Source organism: Homalodisca vitripennis, chromosome 1 (assembly GCF_021130785.1).
Source record: "Homalodisca vitripennis isolate AUS2020 chromosome 1, UT_GWSS_2.1, whole genome shotgun sequence".
Lineage (NCBI taxonomy): Eukaryota > Metazoa > Arthropoda > Insecta > Hemiptera > Cicadellidae > Homalodisca > Homalodisca vitripennis.
In genome coordinates this window covers 186,269,546-186,294,660 of record NC_060207.1, presented here as the reverse complement: position 1 = coordinate 186,294,660, position 25,115 = coordinate 186,269,546, and the positions used below count along the sequence as shown (strand labels likewise).

Sequence of the window (25,115 nt, the reverse complement as noted above, 5' to 3'; positions counted from 1 at the left end):
TCTGTTATAGCGTGCATCTGCTTTATTTTTGGTTAGCAATAATAGTATACTCTTAATTCCTTATTTTAGGTTATCCGACTCACATTTAAAAGTTGGAATATTCAAGTTTATCATATATTACAGGGGTAAATTATTTTATCGCATAAGACCTTTCAACCCTTTTCATTAAGACCGTTGGTCAGAAATCGAGATGAAATCTCAAAATTAACTATATATAGTTGTTAAGGGTATACACAAGTTAATTTAGGCTAATCTGAAGTATCCTTTAGAATGATTCACTTCCGGCTGGGTTATACCTTCCAGTTGAACTTAAACTGGGTACAGCAAAAACCGATGTGTCACATTCATTTTGGGGAACCCCACAGATAACCAGGAGCTGCACATCACTAATCGAGATATAGCGACAAGACTGAGATGTAGAGACCGCGCTTTCCCTCCTCATGGTATCTCGACAAAAGGCGGTCCCTACCGCCAATCTCACCCAACCGGAATATCCTGTCACTCCGGAAGCAATGGAAAGGTCTGTTTAGGACTAAGTGCAATAGTGGCTTTCCTCAGATACTTGTCCTAAGTGAACAAAAATATTTAATCAATCAGGACGAAACTGTCTACTTAGTATATTTAGTAAAACATTTACTGAAGCCTTTCTACAATTCATATTTTGTCCTCCCCAGATTTTAACAGGTGAAAAGTGAGTAGATGCTTGCATTTGTTATAATGCTAGGAGTACAAAATTAACTTGTGTTGAAATATTTTTACTTGAGTCAAATTTTGAGATTACACTTTACAGTTGTCCAATCAATGACTTTTATAGTAAGATATTAACTTAATATTTAGTAAAAATTGTTTCTAACAATTTATAAAATGAAGTCTAATTATATTTCATTACATAGTCCGCAATTGTTAATTTAATACTTCACATTCAATGCGAACATTAACTTTTGCTGTCTTATTTGTTAATTGCATCATCAACGATTGATGAAAGGGTGGAATCATAATCAGTGTAATCAATTCTATAGCGGACCTGAGACCCCATGAACTGACTGGCATCGGTCGGCAGTTCCTGCTTAGCCAGCGCGGCATTCATTTGCTGAGATATGCTATGGTACATTTCGGTGGAGCTATTTCCAGTGAAGGAGGACAAATTCGAGAATATCTGTGTGAGAGACTTCTTCACCGCCTTTGATGAGCATGTTGGAATCATTTTGACGTCACTGGAAATTCTTCCTTTTTCGGTATGGCAAGAAGTGATTTCACTGAGCAGTTTTACAAGTTCTTCGTTATCCTCTTCACGCGGTTGTTTAGACGGTTTTACTTCTTCAGTATCATCATTCATCGATAACTTCTGTTTGGTTTCTTCCAAGACCTTGACAATCTTTCTGAGAAATGCTTCGAATTCCGCAGATATCACAGCTGAAGATCCACTCCCCTGCTCTTGGATACTCTCCTGTTTGGACTGGAGGCTCCAGAATGTTGCCCGTCTACTGGAATCAGTGGTGCAGCTGTCTAGTTCTCGGCCGACTTGAAGAATCAGATCCAAAATCTCTTTCTCCTCTTCTGAATAAACGTGAGTGATGGTATCTTGCGGAATGTTTTCAAACCAATTCTCGTACAAGTCTGGGCAATAACCAACCACTTCTGTATCGGCCATTCTGCAATTCTCTATTATCCATTTTTCTTCAACGGCTGTGGGAATCCTAAAACATTAATTAATCACAAAATATCAATCTAATCTGCAATTTTAAATATACTTTTAAAGACAAACACTAATTTGTTATTGTCGTGTAAAATTCTCAGCTAACTAGCCATTTTGTAATAACCATCCATATTTTCTTCCCTAAACAAAATTATTTTAAACTCGGCTCCTTCAATAGGTCACATTGACATAATATGGCATTTTTGTGAATAGCCATTCACAGCACCTACAGCAGGAATGACGATTGTAAATAAATTTGTATTTTATACTATCTTATCATGCAGGGCACCTCCTATTTTGGCTCTTCCGCCGGTCTAATACACCACCAGTCTATTATAATTATAGTAACATATACGATTTGTCTTAAATTTGTATACGTGTGTATAATTGAGAGATATAAAAAATACGGAATTTCCAAACCTTACCTAAGTATTTCGCCGGTGTTTGCATCAGTGACACACTTAGTGTGGGGGCTATAGAAACCGTCCCCTACGTCGTAATGTCCTGGTGGAATAGGACGAGGTGAATCATTATGTGTCAGCTGTTCCGTGTTTCCAGCCCGCAGTCCCCGCAGTATCTCTGAGTAGAACCTGATACAGAATAAGCTATATCAGTGACACAATATAAGATGACACATCTCCTTCGTCTAAATGTCCTGGTGGAATAGGCAGAGGTGGATCATTTATGTGTCAGCTGTTCCGTGTCTCCGGCCCTCAGTCCTCGTAGTATCTCTGAGTAAAACCTGATACAGAACAAGCAATGTCAGTGACACAATATATGATGGCGGTAGACACATCTCCTTCGTCTAAATGTCCTGGTGGAATAGGCAGAGGTGGATCATTTATGTGTCAGCTGTTCCGTGTCTCCGGCCCTCAGTCCCCGCAGTATCTCTGAGTAGAACCTGATACAGAACAAGCAAATGTCAGTGATACAATATATGGAGACTGTATAGAACTTATTGTCTACTTGTACGCTGACAACAACACTAGGCAAGAGCGATCTTACATTATATAAGCAGTACCATGGGGTATGTTAATGTTTCCCTATTGTCTCTCATTCATTATTTTAAAGCTACCTCACGGGGTACCAGAAGCCTCAACCAGGTTAATGGATTTCATCGTTTCGGATAAATAATCTGTCCGTGATAGTTCTGTGATCTTACCCTCACCTCATGAACATTAGATCGTATCCATCACAGAATAACTTCAAAATTAAATTAGAAAAAGGTGTAAGAATAGGCTATAAGTTATCAGTTTTTCCCGTACATTTATGTTTTATTATAATACTCACTATTTATGTCACTTTAGTTCAAATGAAAACACATCCAAACATGTAGCAGCAAATTAAAAGAAATATTTCACCTAATTGAAATCTAATGATTACCAACCCAATACTAATAAACTGAACATAAATACTAAAATTTGAATATGAAGACTCGTTATCTAAAATAATTTAATTTATTAATCTAAAACTCTTTATGGATCTAAGGAAACACCCAAACAAATGTATTTACCATAAATAGCGCAATTTGGAAAGTAAACCAATTACGTGGTAAGATGTATAATTCCTGGATGATGTTCAGCTAATAATAGATTACCTTTTATGGATGTAGAAAATAATTTGAAATCATTTAATAAATAGAAATAAAATCGTATAGATTTAGTTCATTTACAAAACATGCAACCTATTTTTACCTCGAAATCGGCAAAGGAATCCCCTTAAGATGGAAATCAGCAATTCTAGATACGGTCGAGGTCGAATGTGAGGGTTTCAAATAGATCAAAACAGTAATCAACATAAAAAACGAAGGCCCATAACTTTTTGAAAATGGCAACTTTTATTTTAATAATCACGTTGGTCAAAGTTGATATTTTATTATTTACGGGGTTCTCTGTTTAAAGTTAAAGAATACCTACTAAAATACTTAACATTCAGCATTTTAAAACTTAAGTTTTCACGTCTCACAAACCTAATGAAGCCGACGACTGATTAATTTTTATAAACAAAATGTCTTATCGGTAATGAACTGTATGAACTCAGAGTTATATTATTATTTTTCTATTCAAGCTACAATCTATTAGGCGTCATACTGATATCCTGGTGTCAAAGGTGTTTTGCCCAATTAATAGTGGAGTTCATGTGTGAACAGTGAACCTATATAATTACTGAAAAAAAACAAGCACAAAATCTAATATCTAAACAATTATGTACGTTAATATTAGTTTCACTTATGAACAGTAGCGTACTCTGATGCTGTATTCAAATCAATATTAAAATTGTTTATATAATAACAAATATTAGTATTATTATCAATGTTAAGTACAAAATGAAAAATATCTTACTTTTATTGCGTATTAATTTGCCTACGGAATATTTAATGTTTCATCAAGGTTAAACGCCTGCCAAACACTTTCCGCAATGATACTACTCATCTGTCCTGACATTACTGAACAATCAAATGAAATTCGCAGGCGTTATTACAACGGTTAATTGTTAATTTGCACTAGAAATTAATAAATATAATAAATTGTAATTTATAATAATACACCCTTTTAGATTTTTAATTAATATAGTATTAATATTTAAGACAAAAAGATTTTTGTATTATTATACATGATATTATGAATGATAAAAAATTTTATATGTATCAATTCATCATAACAAAGTAGAAAAATGCTCATTATCAATTTGTTGTTAAGGTGTGTTTAAGGTGTACTATTATTATAGTATGAGATACTGTCACCAATATAATATATTGTTATGAACAATACACCTTACGGTTTGGATATAATTAAATACAACTGTTTATAGAAAGTTAATTGTCAGAAACACAGTGGCGTAACTATGGGAAGATGAGGGGTAAGAAATCCCCCAGAAACTCAACAAAACATTCAAAACAGCAGTATAATTTGTTTTCAAACGTGGCAGTTGGACGTTTTACATTGAAGTAGACTTATTTATTTTATTCAGATCTATACATAATCCCCCTCAGTGTGGTGAAGTATTCAATTAGATTCATCCCCCCCCCCCCAGAAAGCCTATAATTACGCCATTTCCAACACAGATATTGCTGTTAACTCTCTAAATGACGATAGGCACAGTAAAATGCAATATGCATAATGCATGTCCTCTAAATGACGATAGGTACAGTAAAATGCAATATACATAATTCATGTTCTCTAAATGACGATGGTTACAGTAAAATATAATTTACATAATGCATGTCCTCTAAATGACAATGGGTATAGTAAAATGTAATGTGCACATTGCAAGTTCTCTAAATCACGTGTTAATCCTTTTTAGTGCCAGGTGAAGACCATAGTCCCTCAAGGCAACATCACCAACTTTCTGAAACTAATAAGACTAGAACTTGAGTTAGTGGTTATGCATGTTTTATTTGTATTTATCATTTTAATACTACGTTGATGCTACTGCAGCAGGATGTTATTCATCAAAACGGGGGGTTTAAGACCTATCGCTGACGCGTGGAAGTTAAAAAAAGTGCACGAGCAACCATTTTACAAACACAATTTCAGTCATTAGTTTATTTTACCACTGGAAAGTAAATATTTGAGTAAATGTAGTAATCGAATATTTAAAGCAAGTGTTTAAAGTTCGTTAGTGAAGGTGGAAGGATTGTAATGATAATAGGACTTTGGATATTTGCCATCATTAGGTGTTATAAAATCTATAACACAACGTTTCGAGGATATAAATCTATTCTCTTTGTCAGGCGAGGATATAATTTATTCATGAAATAAGAAAGATTATATCTTCACCTGTCGAAGAGGATGGATTTTAATCCTAGATACATGTAGTAATATATAATTGACACACGTCCGAAACCCTATTATACTTTTGAAACAAGTGATATACAAACTGCTTCATAATTTTTAAATCTAGTTTAGACTTCTCTTTAGAACGCAATAATTGTATCGCATTTCCATTCTGATAGAAATCGACATACGGTAGTTATGAGTTGTTCATAAATAAGTGAGAGGGACGTTTGAGAAATATCAACCCGTATTTGTATATGAATCACTAAAACAATATTGATTTATACACCATTCTAATAAACACATAACTCAATTATATGTAGAATTTACCTATTTACAATTACATTCTTACACTGTTCGCAGCCTCTAGGTTCCATCAGCATTGCTGATAACGGTTTGTATTTTGAAGAGCATTTTGTAACTCACCTTCCCATAGTATACTGTACAAAAATGGAGAAAATTTGGAAAAGTACTAAAGACTAACTTAGAGAAGAAGAATAAATATGTCAGAGTTATTTATTATTTGTCAGAATTGAAACAGTAAAAAGGTGGGATTGTTTTATTTCAACTTTGCGATAGTAAAAATGGGTATGGTAGTACTGTAATTAATTAACTTCTACACATACGTCTTCTACAAATGACGCCTAATAATCACAACTTATATTGCAAGACATTGCTTAGCAGATGAGTAGGCTTATTGCGAACACAATTTGGCAGGCACCTACCTTGAGATTATAAAGTTAGAATTACTGGTAGATATCGTTTGTAAACTGAATGGTTTATAGATTAAACTATTGTTTTTGAATATAAACAGAATACTAAGTTTGAACATCTGTTCTTTTAAAAATTACTATTCGGAAATTAAAACCAAATAAACCGATTGAACATCGCTGTACCAAAGGACCTGACAGGATGCGATGAAAGTATTGCTAACCAACGCTTGTACCTTCGTCATACAATACTCATTTATATGTTTACTGAAAATGTAATATGATTAAATTTCGCGGTATACTCAGTTTTTAAAAACGTTTTTATTCTGAGTTTTATATCGTTGCCATCTTGTTTGCCCGTAAAACTAATATAAACAGTTTTAGTTACTCACAACATTTTTGTCCTTTGGTGACCAACCAATAAGAGTCCTAGCTCCAGTCAAAGAGTCTGCAAGTTTCAAGTCTCTAGGACCTTTCACTCGAGAGTCATCACAGTGACGGTCAAATATACAGACGGAAATACAACTTGCATTTTCAGGTATTACATTTATATAATTATGTAAAATAGTTAATTTGTAGTCATGTTAATTCACAAAAACGTTTTGATATCTTTATATTGTTTTTTTAAATAGAGCAGCCGAAAATCTTTAAACATGAAAAGACGTATACATAATATACCAATTGTATCAGATTAGTCTACATAGTACAATTATTGAAAATTTGTATTTCCACCAACTTTATTAATACGAGTCTACACGTTTGCCGAACTTAATGTTTTAATTTAATGGAAATGGTTTTCGAATCGTTTTAAGTTACAGTAGTTATCCAGCTCACTAAAATTCATCATTTAGCTTGTTATTTTATACATCTTAAAACTTGCGAGATAATGAAAACTACTAAATACAGACATTGCTAGGAAAATTTTAAATACACTTTTAATTTTTGTTCTATGACAATACAAACATTTTAGACGTGAATATTTTCAAGAACGGCGACGTTGAAAGTGTAATAAATGTCAAAAGAAGTGAAGACACAGGTTTCAAAAGCACCACTCTGAGGTTCTGCATATGTGTAGCTAACGTTAATTTAACATTATTTATTTACGTATCTAACGGTCACGGTTAAGTTTCAAGCTAAATAAGATATGATCTGAGAAAAAATTAACATTTCATATTACAGTACTAAACATTTTCATAACAACTGCGATCTCCACCAAACCAAGCGCTGCTGACGATCTACGTTTTCCTTAAGAGCAATTTTTCAACGAACTGCAAGAAAAACGAGGCTGTGTGCTTACACAGTGCAAATCGGACTTCAGCTCGTGGACTATAAATTGTTTCTGATATTTTCCTTGCTCCGGTTAAATCCTTTTATAGTCTGGTATTTAGAATACAACTGAGTCAGAACTCAATTCTATGTTTTTTGCCTACTTCTATTAATTCCACTATTAATTGCTATTATTAAACTTTTGTATCAGCATGGTTTTTACAAAATTTCAGTGTGGGATGTTCTAATTTAGTGCAAGGGTAAAAATCTGTATCCAATATATTAATCATACATCTAAAACCTTGAAATATCTGATTTATAGATAATTGTGGTCACCATTTTCAAATGGAAAAAATAAACTCAAACGTATCATTACGAAACTTTAAGTAAATACTTTTTGAATATAATGGACAATATGGCGTATTTAAATTTTTTGAAAAAAACTTATAACACTTAGCAATCGGATAAAAATGTATGTATGTTTATAACAAAATCATTGGGATCAATTTAATGGCTAAATATTTCATATAACAGTTCCAAGGAGTGGTGTACTGGTATAACATATAGAGTCTGGGTTGTCAGCGAAATCATATTATGTGATAGTAATTCAATTACTTTAATGTTTCTTTTTTTCACTGGTTAAATTTTTGAACAGTATTTAAAAAAATAAGTAATATATTCTACTCATTTCTTGGAAAGCAAACATTGTGTGACTTAACTATAAGTAAAAGCACGCAAATTAATTAGGCTTTAGAAATGTAATTGTAGAGATGCTTAAAAACAATTTTAAAAATTATTCTTAAATAATTTAGATATTTGATTAAAACTTTTTTCTTGTGCTTTTTTTCCAACAATATTAATAATTTTAAAGCATTTAATATGATACAGGTTTTCTGTGTATAAAGCGTACATCTGCCCGCACGATATATCGAAAACGAACTGACCTGTAGATGTGAAACTGTTCATGAAGCTTCCTTTCTATGTGAAGAACGCTCATCGATGATGGTGCATGTCAGTGTCTATGAGATTTGGCTGAGCGTTAGTAAATATCTTTACATTTGTCTTATGAGTAACCATGATGGCGACGAGAAAATATCAGAATAAATAAGTCTGTAAACAAACTCCAATAAGAGATTCAAACAGGTGATACATTATTAACACATGCAGCCTAGATATTTCAACTCATACATAATTTTATGGCAGCTTGGTGTGTATGACTTTTATTATTCAATCAACGATATGAATCAAATTAAATCAACAAAAACTAAAAGTACCATGTGACAAGATCTTTCGAGAATGATTTCACATTTAGACAGAATTTTGAAAAAAATCATTTCTACAAGAAGAGTTCAATGTGCGTCACTTTCTTATCGACTTATTTTTTGTTATTATGTTTCTACTACTTTTCCGCAGGACATCTCCAAAATTAAATGGACTGTAGATTTTGAAATGTCCCATGGAACCTTAAGGAAACTTGTTCCAATTGCGTACTTCTACCTTGTTATTATTAGACTTTACCGAAATGAAATTTTCATTTCCAAAAATTTTTTGATTAGTTAAATTTTGCGAATTTCAAGTTTGCAAAATTTTCTGGGATTAGAATGGTTATGGATTTTTAAACACTTCAAAAAAACCCCGAAAAAGGGCATCTTTACAACTATTTTTTTAAACATTATAAAATTTATTTATTAGATTATATAAGTCTGGATTATCATGTTAGGAAATTAGATATGTGATTTATATTTGAAAAACGTCTAGAGTAAAACTTTCCACCAACTCCAAAAATCGGCCCGTCAGACCTCTAGTGGCATATTGTGAGTGGATTCTGATTTACTGTGTTACTAATACGCACTATTTATTGAGTGACTGTTTAATTAATGTAAGTCTTAACCTTGTTTGAACTGTGAAATGAACAAGTACTTCAAGAGGATACAACACAACGGTAGCATAATCATATTCTTTCCAGTGATTACATCTCAGAGTAAATCAAGTAAAACAATCTTAACAAATTATACAAAAGAAAACTAAATTATAGATTTGACAAATCATTGATAAAAGTAAATAATAACTTATTGCAGTCAAGAAATTATAATACTTGCTCTACACTAATCCAATGCGTGGTGGTAACACGTCTTTTCAAAGCTATTCTCTATACATTATTTAGCACAAATGTTAAACATTATTTCATATAAATCGCCTACTTGTTTTACTGCTGTAATGAATTAATCAAATTTTTTTAATAAAAATATTGATTTTCTTATCATTAATTTTGTCGAACTTCCATGGTTCTAACGACTTTAAATAATAAATTATTTTAGTACATAAGTGGAAAACAAAAATGGGTATTCCAAATCGGTTCAAAGTAAATATTTAAACGATATTGCAAAGGCGAATGTTAGGCTGCTGTAATAAAATATTAAATAATGAATTTATTCGTTTCGCAGAAGTATTCATTGGCACATATTAAGCTGAAATGTTACTACCTTATTCAAACCACATGAAAAAGCTCTACCTCAAAGGTTTATTATGGATGATCTGAATCGAAAGCTCTGGAATGTAACCTACAGTTCATTACTTCCTTTTAGGTTTAGATGGTTACAGGTTAGCGTGCAAAAATGTCGTGCTGGAATCCAGGCCTCTGGAGTAATAAGTCACTTAGCTATTAGTCGTTTAGGATTGGCAGGGCAAATAAATACTTAATGAGCATAATAGGATATTTGCTATATTTTTTCAGTGATTCAGCTGTTATAGTAATCTAATGAAAGGTCCTTGAATGTATTTACCAATAAAAAGCGATCCGTATTTAAGATATTTGGGTTGGTTATTCCACTCCTAACGACACCTACATATCCTACCGTGCAACTGCAGACCTCTGCCCATTGTATTGCTAACATCGTCTTGATTAAGGGCCTTGATTATTACCACGAAGGGCCGATTCAAGGGTTAGGGCTCGCCCAATCAGGGCCCTGACAGTTCCCGTAGGGACCAGCAACTTCTGCCAACCCTGTATCTGCGAACAACCTCAATTAGCTTTCACTGACCATCGCTGGATACGTTCTCCATTGAGAAGAGTCGGGGTATTGCATAATCGACCAAATTATGGGACGCAATCATTGTCTCCGTTAATCCAATCATACACTGAAACCTCGAAATCAGTGATTCAGTGATAAGACAACCAAGCAAAATACACTAATATTCATTACTCCATATGGTTTATGAAGAATATTCGCTAGGTCTAGCAAGGAATAACAAGTTTCTCACTGGTTTTGTACAAAATCCTAGACAATCACTGGACTTTGGGCTCATTTCCTCACCCAAGCTTTGGGAGTCGGCTGATTCAAGGAATCAAAATGCTGGATCAGCAGTTCCGCCTATAGTTCCTCAACGAGGCACTCAGCAGGTCTGACGCGTCGTATAGGTGACGCCTAGAGCGGTTGGTGACTCCGGCGGAGTGCGTCCTTGCACAAGACTTACAACCATCCCAGGGTCACGTCTCGTCGGCGTCGCGGGCCCAAGTGTCAAACCGCTGCGTAACCGGCTAAATTATAGACGAAGAATGAAAATAAGGCGAGAGAAATGCTGAGGAGGAGACATTACGGTGTCGACACGGAGACGGCTGCGGCTGGTGCAACGCGATGTCGCTGCCAGCCGAGGTGCACCACTCCGTGGCCGCTTACTCCTTGCATTACCCCCGAATGTCTCGCCTCGCCGCCTCTCGTTATTGTAATCCGGTGCTGGGAACAGATGCATTGCCGACAAGTCGCAGCACAGCGCGTACAGCCGACCTGTTGTAATGTCACGGTCGCACAGCACAGTCATCGCGCTATCGGGGCGTCGGATGATTAGCAGCCGGTTGGAACATTTTATGACCCTCTTTGATTACCTGAGGAGATAGCATCTCCGGTACATCCCTTTCGGCTTTCATTAGCTCACAGTAGGCCAGCATCATTGGCGGCACACACCAGATAATAGAATGGCCCATTTATGAGGAATTTCATAGAGCTTTTAAAATTAAAATAACAATTCGAGAATTACGGAAATTACCGTACTCATTTTGTATGCTAATAAACTGTATTAATGTTGAGATTCTTCGTAATTAATTTTCACAGAGCAACACACTACATTCTTTAGGGTATACTTCAGAACAGCAAATTTTGAACTTAGCATTTGCGTTCTATAAAACATACTTTTAAAAAGCCTCTCCATCGATTTCAAAAAGAAAAAAAATGTCAATGTAAGTAATATAAACAACTGAAAATGTAATATAAATTTCATGGTGCGTGAACATTTGGACTTGAAACGAAGCGATAACACATAATTTACCATTTTTTATTTATTCAAGCACTACCTCGTAATAAATAATAAATATTTTCAACGAGAGGCGAATAAAAAATTGCTATTGCGAACAGTTACAACTTTTAGAACTCGGAGAACTAAAAGTAGGAAACCTGATGCGCATTGCAACAAAATTATTTCTATTCGGAAAGGATAAACTTGGAATAAATAATAAAAATATCCCTACATCAAAAGGATATTTCTGCGGACAAATTTAGATAAGGTACAAAATGTATGACATGAAATATTCTATATTTTACTACAGAGTACAGCATATTAAATCAAATCAGAGATTTCGTTCTAAGCATAACCATAGAATTAATATTTTTTTAATATGTTTAAAAATCCAAAACAATCTGCAGGACCAAAAGAACGAAAAGTGGAAAACTGTCATACACGACATGTTGGGAGATTAGATAATGTAATATATTTTAAGACGTGATTCTAGAGCTAAAAAATAAGAAAAAATTGTTATATAAAGGTAGGTCCGGAAACGCTGCATTTCTGAGTAATGGCTACGAAAGATTTTGCTTTGTTTTCAGTTTACCTGGTGAAATTAAGTGATTCTGAAAGGTTTTGTTCTTACTTTTTAACTCAAATAAGATAGATTTATAAAGAAAATCGCCTGAAAAAATCAAATAAAACCACTCTAGAGGTTTTAGCGTGAACAATTTTTGAGAAAAAGTATGAAATTTGCCAAAAATCTAATAACAAAAATACCGTCTTAAATGTTTTGATGTCAAATAACATTTTAAATGACCAATAAACAAATTGTTTTTCCTAATACAGATTAAGATGAATTTAATTCTGAAAACAACCATAATAAACATATCTGTAAAAAAGTTATGAAATTGACTCCTCACGTATTACACTACACAGCAATTTTTTTTGCTGTTTTTATCATAAGGGAATGAGTACCTGATTGGTAACAGCTGGTAATAATTAAATCATTTAAACAAGAACTGTTTAAAAACATTTTTTAATAACAAATAATCAGCTGGGCATTTATTATTAGATGACATATGTCACCTCATTGTTGAACAAAACAACAAACTGTAAAGATACTATGTGCTTTGTGTTAAGTATTTTAACCAGTTTATTTCCATCCATTTTATTAGTGATTTTGTGTTGTGTGTTTCATTTATTAAAAATGGAAGGTAATATTCATGTGTATTTCAAACTCTGAATTAGCAGACATGCATTTTAATGTATGGTTTGGGACGCTGCAATAGTACTTCAGCAAGACGTCTGTATCAAGAGAACTTTCCTAACCGCAGGTGTCCAAGCGCAAGATTTTTGCCACTATTCATCACGCCTATCTGAAACGTGAAACAGGTTCTTTGAAGTTTTCGGAGCATAGTAATGCAGGCATCGCCCGATCATGTAGGACTGTTGAATTAGAAGAGTTGGGTTGGAGTTAGAACCAACTCTTCTAATTCAACACAATTTTTTGTGTTTTAGGCTTATAAACTAAGTTCAGTGCTTGATGACGGGTAATACCCGATTTTTGTAATTGACTAATTTTGTTCCCAAAACCTGAAAAAACACTTTTAAAAAGTGTTAAAGAAATTAACTTCAATAAGAAAATGCTGAGTACTTCATTTTGTTTAACTTAAGCACTATTAAAAATATGTGTGTCTCATCTGTGGGCCTGGTGACGGGTTTACCCGACGCCAAATGTGACGTCATTATCAGCACCATAGAATCTTCTCAGATGACTTTCTATCAACATTTCTGAGGTCCATGTATGTTAATGGTGACATATGTCATCTAATAATAAATGCCCAGCTGATTATTTATTATTAAAAAATGTTTAAAACAGTTCTTGTTTAAATGATTAGCTATTACCAGCTGTTGCCAATCAGGTACTCATTCCTTATTATAAAACAGCAAAAAATTGCTGTGTAGTGTACGTGAGGATGCCAAATCGTAAAACAGTGTACGGGCCTCAAATTGTTTTACATAAAAATTCTGATATTAACATACATGACCTCAGAAATGTTGATAGAAGTCATGGGTGATTTTCTTTTATAAATCTATCTTATTGAGTTAAAAAGTAAGAACAAAACCTTTCAGAACCACTTAATTTCACCCAGGTAAACTGAAAACAAAGCAAAATCTTTCACCAGCCATTAATCAGTAATGGAGCGTTCCGGACCTACTTTATATAACATTTTTTTCTTATTTTTAGCTCTAGAATCACGTCCTAAAAATATTTTACCATATTTCTGACTCACCCTGTATATATACAGGGTGAGTTTTTTTAAAGTGATCCAATAGCTAACTTTTTAATTACACGACTTAGCACCATACTTTAAATTTGGAACTTGCTCAATTTTTTAAGTTTCACTGAGGGGATACACTTTTAAATTTTTTGAAGATGGCCGCCCATTTTCCAATATGACGGTCAACTTTAAAATCTCTTATGGAACACCCTGTATTTTTATGTTGTATTTAGATTCTAATCAACAAAATAATACATTTTTGCTTTTGAGAGTTTTTCAATATCTCTAATGGTTCAGGAGCTACGTGGACTGAAGTTTTCATAATTTTTGCCAATATGGCGGCCAACTTTAAAATATTTTATGGACACACCCTGTATTTTATGTGTTTTTATATTCTACACTACAAAATAAGACATTTTTGCATTTAGAGTTTTTCTATAACTCTAATGGTTCAGAAGCTACGTGGACTGCAAGTTTTTATCATCAGTCCGAAAAAATCCGAAAACTTGCAGTCCACGTAGCTCCTGAACCATTAGAGTATAGACAAAACTCTAAAATGCAAAAATGTCTTCATTTTGTAGTGTAGAATATAAAAACAACATAAAATAACAGGGTGTTCCATAAGAGATTTTAAAGTTGACCGCCATAATGGAAAAATGGTTCCGGCCATCCTTCAAAAATTGAAAGTGTATCCCAGTGTGAAAACTTAAAATTGAGGCAAGTTCCAAATTTAAAGTGTGGTGCTAAGTCGTGTAATTAAAAAGTTAGCTATTGGATCACTTTAAAAAACTCACCCTGTATATATTAAAATATTTGGGTTTTGTTTGGCTGAGAATATTTGTGTAATAAATCATTTTAAAATTGGTCTTCATACACATGTAGAGTAAAAAATTTCAAAGTTCAACACGAAATATCTTAAACCCAGGGCGTACCGCATACATATTGTTACAAGTTTGATTTTTAATCACATGAATACCTAACCTCAATGTTATAAGGCCTCCAAAATAGGACAAAGTCTAAAGTTGTCTTATCTCTTTAAAAGTCTGATAAAATATATCGAATATTGGATTCAAGCTGCTAAATCCGTTCGATCTATGAGCTGAGCGAAGCGACCAGCCCACTTATGAAGGTAAATATTGACAACGGCCGATTTGTGACGAATTCAATTTTATCACCTGGAAAGGAGAAAATGTTTCAGTGAAATTCAGATGATAGTTGCCACACTTTCAAAGTTAATTAGAATAAGAAGTGAATTAAACGAACGAAAAATATAAAAATGACAAAAATGGTTGATTAATAGTGAAGTTGTCAAACAAACCTTTCTTCCATACAATCTTTTACCACATCAACTCATAGAGCTTTTTTTATTCTTTATGCCTACAAGAGTTATTTGACTCAATCGTAGAAATTCGGACAAACATGAGTTATTTTGTAGTCTTTGCTTTTGGTAAATATTAGGTAATAAACCGAAAAAATACTATATTTTTTGTTTTAGTGGTTTTGGATTTAGAAAATCTGTTGTAACCTTCATTCGATAGTTCCTTCTTCGGCTATTTCTTTTCCCAATAACCACTAAATGGACAAATCCTCAGATCTGAAAGTTACTGGTCGGCGAGCAAAAGTAATTGGACCCAATCTCAGGCCATAAAGCATGTGGAGCTTACCTATGGAACTATTTTAGTACGGAGAAATCCTTATACATGATTGATGTAGTAGGAATGTTTTAAGGTAGAGCATCTGCGGTTGTCCTTAAATCTCAATCAACCACTTATGGTTCAGTAAGCATCACTACGTGACGATTTCCAAGAAATTCTCACCTTCACAAATCAGACCTGTTTCTCTATTTTACGAAACAAAGAGTATCAGCCAGTTCAGAGAAGAATGGTGTACTTTACTGTACTTATAGAAGAAACAACACATTCTTAAAGTGAAACAATTCTTCGCTACGAGAAGCAATTTATTAGTAATTCTCGAGAATCTTTTTTCGATCAAAATAGGTTTGTATGCTATGATCATCCCAACAGACGAAAACTCAAAATTCTCTTATGGTGCTTGCAAAGGCAAGTCTCTCAAAAAATTTGAGTGCAAAGGTAACAAAGTGTGACATAATTGGCTAGTGTGACGTCCAGTCAGGGGTAGTACTATAACTGGCCATCAGATCGCGCTGCAAACAGTTGTACCTGTGAGAGATCTGTGTTTCTCCTTCTTGTAGTTACGATCAATTTCGATTGTTAACAGTTCTACGTGGTTCAAATGGTACCATGGTTTTGAAGGGTTCTACTACATTAAATATTGTTCGATTAAGACCAGATGACAAATACGAGTTCATGGACAACAAATAAATAACACCGCATTTGCGAAAATAAACACAAGTGTAATAACTGCAATTTCTTTTATACTCTATTCATTAAAATCGTTTCCAAAATAATATAACACCAAACTTCAACTAAAAAGGATCTTATGAACTGATGTTCCAATTACAAGGCCACAAAAAGTCACTTTACCTTCTGTCCGGCGCCTTGCAGTAAGGCCAGACGAGTATGCCATCTCGCTTGAGGCCGTCAGCGTAATCATACTGATAGTACTTCAGCTTCCCGCCGTACCAGAAGCCCTCCAGTACGCCGCCATTGGGGTACTTCAGAACTCCGATTCCTTCGAAAAGGCCTGCATTTATTGTACCTTCGTATGTAACGCCTGGAACAATACCCGCTTATTAAATTTCTTTTTTCGAATAATCCTGGGAGTTTAAAAAAAGGCATTTTGCTAAATTGATAAGTATTATTAAGTACAAAGAACATTTGCAACTGCAGGAAAAAATTTAACTTTTGATGAATGAACAGATAAAGTTTTGTCCATACTTCAAGCAGGAAAAATAGTAATGGTAAAGTTCGCATCACCGACGAAACTTTTAAAAGTACACCGATCTGAAAAATCGCTGCTTTATAAGAAAAATGTTAAATCGCAACAAATCCAATGCACTCCCGCTTATGAAGGCTGTGTGGGGATAGGCTGAAAGTCAATTATAGATCAACATGGAGTCTCAATACAGGCTGCCAGATTTGTTATAATATTACTGGCTCTGTCAGTTTTGGTCTGGCATCTATTGACTGGAGACGGCTCTCCTTAGAAAGGCCGGTAATCTTGTGTGTTTGTGTTAGCAATGTTTCGGCGTGATGCGAACCTGAATACTTAGTATAGTAGTTATGACACTGGCCACTTCGGCTTAACTAATTACTTTACTACTACTTGAAAATAACGTCAATAACTGTAACTATATAATTATGAACAACAAATTGTTAAGCATTGTTAAGATATACGTCAAGATATATTGTGTTTTGGATAATCTTTTCAGGTAAGTTCCTTAGAATTCTGATAATAATTCCAAAACAAAATTAATTATGTAACTACAAATTCAGATTGTTTACACATAACGTAGCTGTGGTAGGAAAAGTTAATTCAATTTGAATGTTGAGTTTAGCTCCAGTTCACCTTCCTTTTTGTCTGACGCTGTCTCAGACTTGACTCCTGGAATCTGGTGTGAAGTTAGTATGAAGAGATCAAAGAAAGTCGGCGAAGAAGAAACTCAAAACGAACCATTACATAGTTTCAACATCAGAGACACCTATGAATAGGTGAAGTGCAAGTCTCATTGTCTCATCAGGTGCACAATTGAGACAACGTAACTGTGTGTGTGTGTGTGTGTGTGTGTGTGTGTGTGTGTGTGTGTGTGTGTGTGTGTGTGTGTGTTGTGTGTGTGTGTGTTGTGTGTGTGTGTTGTGTGTGTGTGTGTGTGTGTGTGTGTGTGTGTGTGTGTGTGTGTGTTGTGTGTGTGTGTTGTGTGTGTGTGTGTGTGTGTGTGTGTGTGTGTGTGTGTGTGTGTGTGTGTTGTGTGTGTGTGTTGTGTGTGTGTGTGTGTGTGTGTTGTGTGTGTGTGTGTGTGTGTGTGTGTGTGTGTGTTGTGTGTGTGTGTGTGTGTGTGTGTGTGTGTGTGTGTGTGTGTGTGTGTGTGTGTGTGTGTGTGTGTGTGTGTGTGTGTGTGTGTGTGTGTGTGTGTGTGTGTGTGTGTGTGTGTGTGTGTGTGTGTGTGTGTGTGTGTGTGTGTGTGTGTGTGTGTGTGTGTGTGTGTGTGTGTGTGTGTGTGTGTGTGTGTGTGTGTGTGTGTGGGCTTCTTAGTCGCCGACTTTCTTTGATCTCTTCAGACGAACATTACTCCAGATTCCAGGAGTCAAGTCCGAGACAGCGTCAGATACCAAACGCTGCAATCAATAGGAAAGTGGACGGGAGCTAAACTCAACATTCAAATTAGATTGTTTAATTAGTTACAGATTTTTCACTTTTTGTAATTAATAGTCTTTTGTGTTAGGAACCGTTATTGTTGGATAGTTTTCACTTTGTATTTCAAAATTGTTTAATTTCCCTTTCCTCCTTTTTATTATTCTGGGAGTTTGCTCTCCTAATACCTCACCTTCCTATATAATAAAACTTAAATGTGACACCGCTAAATATTTCTGGTGGCGACATACCTTCTGTTGGTACGGACAGGTTAACTTGCGTGTTACTGATTACTAAGCCACTAATGAACTATGATTGCACTTACAACAGAGTTACTGACCATGAGGCATCTTATAGACACCGCTAAATATTTCTTGTGGCGACATACCTTCTGTTGGTACGGACAGGTTAACTTGCGTGTTACTGATTACTAAGCCACTAATGAACTATGATTGCACTTACAACAGAGTTACTGACCATGAGGCATCTTATAGACACCGCTAAATATTTCTTGTGGCGACATACCTTCTGTTGGTACGGACAGGTTAACTTGCGTGTTACTGATAACTAAGCCACTAATGAACTATGATTGCACTTACAACAGAGTTACTGACCATGAGGCATCTTATAGACGCCCGCTCCACACATTCCCACCTTGTCCCACTCGCCCAACCACGAAGATCCGGTCACGAACTGCACGTGCTTCCCGGACTTCCCCGACTTCGCACTTAGGGTACTCTTTGTTCCATGGAGTGAAGGGGTCATCTCCCCCATCAACCCCCCCATCTCTATGTCCCAAAATACATCCCATGATGGCCGCAACCCTGTGTTGTTTCTAAAACCAAAGAGATCACATTCTAGCAAGATTTACCAACACATTAATGTGTTCTTATTAAAGGTTCTTGGAGTTATGTGTAATGGAATTAGACATTATTACATGCTAGGGCATATCAAGAAAATAATACTCAAAAGTGTCATATTTTTCAAGGACTAAATAAAATTGTATTATAGTATTATTCGAAAGGCTACTATTTTTAACAGTTTTTTTTCAGTTGGGAACCTAAAACTTTATCACATTTAACTGACTTTAGTTGACTTACTGTGAAAATGATATTTCATTATGATGCGATAACTTATGGTCTAGGAGTTGACAACCAATTTGCATAAAATAAGCGAGCAATCTTGAGTTTTTCAAATTAGAAAGAGAAGTTTCCGAAAAAGTGATCGTCGACCTACTTTGGGTAAAGATCAAAAAGGGGCTGGCCTACATCTCGCTTCCTTTCGGGAGGTAGAAAACAAGATCGTAATAATGACATATAATTTTCACAGTAAGTCAAATACACGCAGTTCTTTCTAATAATGTATATTTTTAGGTCCCTGGTAAGAGAAACTGTTTTAAAAATAATTGCCTACGGATAATACCAAAGTACCAATAAGATTATGAGTTAATTCATCATACTCATATTCTCCTTTTCCTAGTCTGTAGTGTTTTTAAATCTCCTGCCATGCTGCACCGATGGATACGACTGCTGACGAGCCCGCAAGCACTTTATTCGCCGCAGAAATGACACGCCTCAGTCCGCTCGCTCTGAGCTATTGTAGTTGGAATATTGATTAGTTATGTCAGTGTTCGTTATGGATATATCGCCTTTATTAAGAAGTGAAGCCAATTGTATTATAACCATTTCGGCCAAAACTGAATAAACGCTGATGTTTACTATCAATACCGTACCCGCATACCGGTATTCGAGACTCCAAGCCGAGGGAGCGTCACTGTTGATCTGGACGCTACCGCTTATTTCAACCTTCCTAGCACCACTTTCTGGGGAATCACTTTAATGGCCGGGAACAATTAAGAAAAATATACGAGTCGACCTAAAAAAACTTCTTTAACTGCCAAAGGTGTGTCAACATTGAGTTAAATTTAATACAGTTAAGTTGAAAATAGTGTAGTTAGATCTAAAGGGGTTAGATTATGTTCAACCGAATGATGGTGTACTCATTAATTTATTATTCCATCGTAAAAATTTAGGTACTGATCATGAAAATACTACTTTATGAGTTTTAAAAGTAGTATTAATCAATTGACAGACTTATCTGAGTTAACAAATATTCTTCAAGTAAATCAACATTCTTCAGTCTAGAGTAGAATATAAAACTTATACATCGATAAATCTACCAGCAGCACAAATATAGTTGTTGAGGTGCTAAAACTGGGTAAATACTTGATTTTTGTGAGTCCCTGCACTCTCTCAGAACCCGCAAGGAAGTGTGGATCGCCACAGGATGAAGTGCGGGGGTCTCCGGGTGACTTCAGACATTTCTCTGCGGTCGACTGCGAGACAAAGCCCCCAAGAAAGGCCACTAGGCCATTGTGCGAAGTCGTAAAACACATTCGTTTGTGCATTTACAGCTTGTAATAGAGCATATTAAGTCGTGAACACTGGAAAATATGTGGCCGTCTCGATATTTAAGATTCCATTACGTCTACTCGTGTACAGCGATAAGCAATCAAGTTAACTGGAACAGATCGTAATGTTCACTTGTGAAAGAGGTATTTCAAAGTGGGTTGTAAATATCCAGAATCTCGACAACTTTATTGTGTGAAAAGTTAAAGGAGGCAAACATTCCCATGTACTGCCACCCTGAGTGTTATAATAGCGATTTTTTTTTACTTAAAACATTTTCTAACCAAGGTTTCATTCTATTGCAACTTTCCATCTTCAATCCTCGTCGAGCATTTTCAACAAAACCAATCCCATTTTTTTAGCATGATCAAAATTCAATAAATATCATTTAATTTAATTGCCATTTTATTGATAAGGAAAATTACAACCTATAGACTAATACATTTACATATTTATTATTTTCCCTTATAGCTGTTAATATAGCTGAAGAAAATATCTTATAAATATTCAGGTAACAAATAAAATAATAATTATTAAATTATTGAGAGGGGCTTGTATCAATGTCAACTGCAGTTTTATGGACTTTATTGATATTGGAAATTCTGTGTTATTAAATTTATCTGTAATCGGTTACTAAAATTGTTTTAGACTTAACATAAAAGGCTTGTGTAGGGTCCTCAGCAAAAGTGTTACAATACTTTGAGATTTTGTTATACACATAAAAGTGAGCCAAACGGTTTACCTTCTGTATGTGTTTTTTATTTAAAAAATTATACCTTTTGAACCAGTTAAGATAAAGTTATTCAACTTGAGAATTATATTAAAGTTTGGTAGAACTTTTGTAAAATAAAATATTAACAAAATAATTTTACCAGTTTTAAAATGGCGTCTGTTTAAAATGTTTAATGTCAAATAACAAAATAAACTTTATAGTTATAAAATAATCATAGAATACCAACTATTTTTACATTTTTATAACAATTCCAAAAGTACTTTTTCCAACAACATCTGTCAACGCATAAGCTAGCAGGGCCTTTTTAAAGATACGCTTTCACAAGCCAGGAGCAACAAACAACTGATACCTCTCAACTAGGACATATTTGGTTAATATGATTTTATTTTCAAAAAATTCTACCACAGGATAATACAAGTTTCATATACAGTATTTATCCAAACTGGTTCAAAAGATTTAATTATTTTAATAAAAACCCTACAGACAGATTTATATCTGAACTAAAAGAAAACTAAGGAAAACTAAAGGTTTTAGGACATAGCTTCATATAAACTTGTTTGCTCATTTTTATGTGTAGAACCAAATCCCGAAGTATTGGAACACTTTTACTGAACAACTTGTATAAGAAAACAGCATTTTTCTGAACATTTTCCATCATTCAGTTATATAAAAAATGATCAGTGATACAAAAAATCATTGATGAATTTTTGTATCATTGAACGATGGCAAATGTCCGGAAAATCCTGTTTCCTTCACATTCTTTCCATCATTAAAAAAACTTCAAAAAAGAACCCTGTATAATTACAAAAATCAAATAATTCATGACTGTCTTATGACTTTTGTTACAAACTATCAAAAAATGGATAGTAAGATCCACATAGATTGTGGATTTCTATTCAACTTACATTGCAATCGAGTCGGTGCCGGGTGAATCCACTACTACTGTGTTCTTCCTACTCACCATCCTCTGCTCACATAACTTTAATTTGACAGATTGGTTTAGAACTGATCTAAGATTTGACTCTTGGAAATACGAAAAAAATGTGTTTAATACATGAACTGTTTCAAATACAAGTTGCCCTTGACGTGCGTGTAAGTGTTTGTGTGAGGTTATCTGTTGACAAACATCACGTGCATACTCGATTGTTGGTAACGGAAGGTTACACTTGTCACATGGGTATTAATAATCATTCAAAGTTTAAAACAACATCATTACTCAGCTGCTGCTGAAATACGATTTTCTGATTTATTGTTTCCAATTAATTTAATTTAATACAACTCCATTGAATTTTCGGAGTGAAATACAGTTGTAATTTTAGAAGTTAAAAAACATAGCAAATCATTTTATCAGGGTCACCACAAATACACACAATTCTTGTTGTAAATTACAATTTCCTAACAGAACTTTATGTAGGCTATCCGTTATTCTTCCCGTAACTGTATCACAAATTATATAAACTATAATCACGTGTAATAAAGCTATATTCTTATTTTTTTAACCGAAAAGATGTGAGTATGTAGTTTATTAGTGCAATATTTTGTACCATAAACATTGATTGGTAATCGATGTGTGACAAATAAGTTACTTAATTGGAACTGAATTTGTATTCATTGTGATATTGTATTTTTTTAACTAGGTTGTTTTTGTTTCTTAACCCTCCAACTGGCGGTCATTTTTTCCTGTAGTGGCGGCATGTTTTCGAGCCTCGTGCAAGGGTTTTTTAAAAAATTTATTAAAAATATAAATTAAAAGTAATATATATAGAAGTATATAATTTTTTGTTCAGAATTAAACATATAATAATATTAGTATTTAAATTTAGCCTTTAAAAAATGTTGACTAAAAATTTTTTTCCATGAAATTCAAAATTTACATTTTTTTTTTTTTATTTGGGGGGGAACATACCTAGCAAACCAAGTTATAGTAAGAAAACTATAAAAGTGAGAGAGCCATTTTGTGTCAAATTTATTCTAGTTTCAGAAACACATAAGCATTATACAAATTTATGAAACTATAATAACACTATATAACAAAAAGCAGCGATGCGCATAAATTGTGAAAATAAGGTGTATATGTAAGAGTTTGCTAATAAGAGTTTTACTAATACAGTTTTACTTCAACACATGTTATATTGCATATTTTATTACTCAAAATGAAGTAAACTATACAGCAGTAGTAAAATAAATTCCATAATTTTTTTTGAAGAGTCGAAAAAAGTTTCATTTTGTCATTACTCAAAACTTTTGCGGAAAATTTTCAAGAAATGTATTTATTCTAAAATATTTTTATTTGCACTACTGCAATATTTAACAATTCACCACACACTAAACACAACACTAAAACACAAATAAACCTACTAAAACTTACTAATAAACACGACGACTCGTCACATCAACAACTCAGACGGCATCGACAACATGGCGGTCACATCTTTTACGTTCCAAACTACGAACTTGGTACGTTGCAACTACAATACAAAGAGGAATAAAACTATAGTATTCCTTAGGCTTTTTTTTCCGAATCCAATGGTGCATGAATCGAATCGATACGTTGCCGGAATATACTGTAATGAGTGATTATGCAAGGGAATGTTTGTTCATCAAAATTTTGATAAACAACAATCATAAATGGTTTGTGTTCATCAAAATTTTGATGAACAACAGTTAGAGGGTTAACTGTGAAAAATTGCAGAAACTCTACTTTGCGTAGGAAATATGTATTTATTAATGGTTCTGTCAAGAATATATCATTACAATACTCATTTAGATTTTGATACTTGATATTAAATAGGGCAATAACGCCTCTCACCAATGTAATTAACGTGTTTAGGCAACATTTACTTGACATGAATTAGTAATACCATACTATGATGTTGGCTTACTTCTTTGAGAGCCTAATTAAAGTCAGTCAGCTTTCCTTGTATTTATGATATTGTTAAAGTTTAGGTAAATTATTAATTTTATGAGATTAACGACAAAACCAAATATAAATGAGCTGTCAATAAGTAGGCTATTACTAAATATTTAGTGGGTTTGCAATCTATTTGGTGGTCTAGCTCTACTCCAAATAGAGGACGGTGGTCTGGAACATTAAAGGTAAACTTACTACCGGGTTCTATAAAACAAATTACTACTACTATAACTAGTTATTATTAAAAATTATTATTTTTCGTTTATATAAAAATTGTATTATGAAATCATGGTTTATTACATATGACGAATTTACTCACAATACAGATTACTGACTTTATTGCATTTTTGGATTTCGTCAGGTGGGAGACTAAAAGTGAAGCCTAGTGAAGTGACCATTCACTAAATGAGAAATCAGTTGCAGTATAATAATTCATCAAATCTTAATGACATAAAATGTGATGTAGTAAATCATTAAACAGTACAGATATTGTAGGTGAACTTTGGATTTATTTGAAAAAATCAACCTGTAAGGTAAACAAAATAAAATGATAAGAATACTGTGACCTTTTCAATGACCTTAAACACATCATAATACTATCAACCTACGTCATCTGGTGACAGTAACAATTCTAAGTACTGTACGAGGGTAATACACATTCATCTTATCCTTTCTCTTCAAATGTAGGAGATGAATCGGGATAAGGAGTTTACTCTTATGCACTTATTCTACGGTGAGAGTAATACAACTATGGAGCAGTAAGTTACTAATAGAGTAAATATC

The 25,115-nt window shown here is 34.0% G+C and overlaps 1 protein-coding gene across 2 annotated transcripts; it reads right to left on the bottom strand.

Annotated features, from left to right (window-relative positions):
* Positions 1-890: 890 nt before the first annotated feature.
* LOC124355834 lies at positions 891-22,592 on the bottom strand. Of its 2 annotated transcripts, none has more exons than XM_046806997.1 (5): positions 22,327-22,592; positions 18,935-19,115; positions 16,513-16,702; positions 2,122-2,286; positions 891-1,697 (listed from the first exon to the last, which is right to left on the bottom strand). In XM_046806997.1, exons 2-5 carry the CDS (start codon positions 19,089-19,091, stop codon positions 950-952), a joined length of 1,260 nt encoding a protein of 419 aa, XP_046662953.1. In that variant the 5' UTR covers positions 19,092-19,115; positions 22,327-22,592; the 3' UTR covers positions 891-949. The 2 variants fall into 2 exon arrangements, with proteins under 2 accessions (XP_046662953.1, XP_046662946.1); XM_046806990.1 differs by having other exon boundaries at positions 18,895-19,115; positions 22,327-22,591.
* Positions 22,593-25,115: the final 2,523 nt, after the last annotated feature.

Bases quoted from the DNA above. Each gene is read 5' to 3' on its own strand.
- LOC124355834 (XM_046806990.1), bottom strand. From the start codon at position 22,385: ATGGTGAGTAGGAAGAACACAGTAGTAGTGGATTCACCCGGCACCGAC. The intron at 2,287-16,512 runs GTAAAGTGACTT...ATTCTGTATCAG, and splicing joins TGCAAGGCGCCGGACAGAAG to GTTCTACTCAGAGATACTGC. The intron at 1,698-2,121 runs GTAAGGTTTGGA...TTAATGTTTTAG, and splicing joins AACACCGGCGAAATACTTAG to GATTCCCACAGCCGTTGAAG.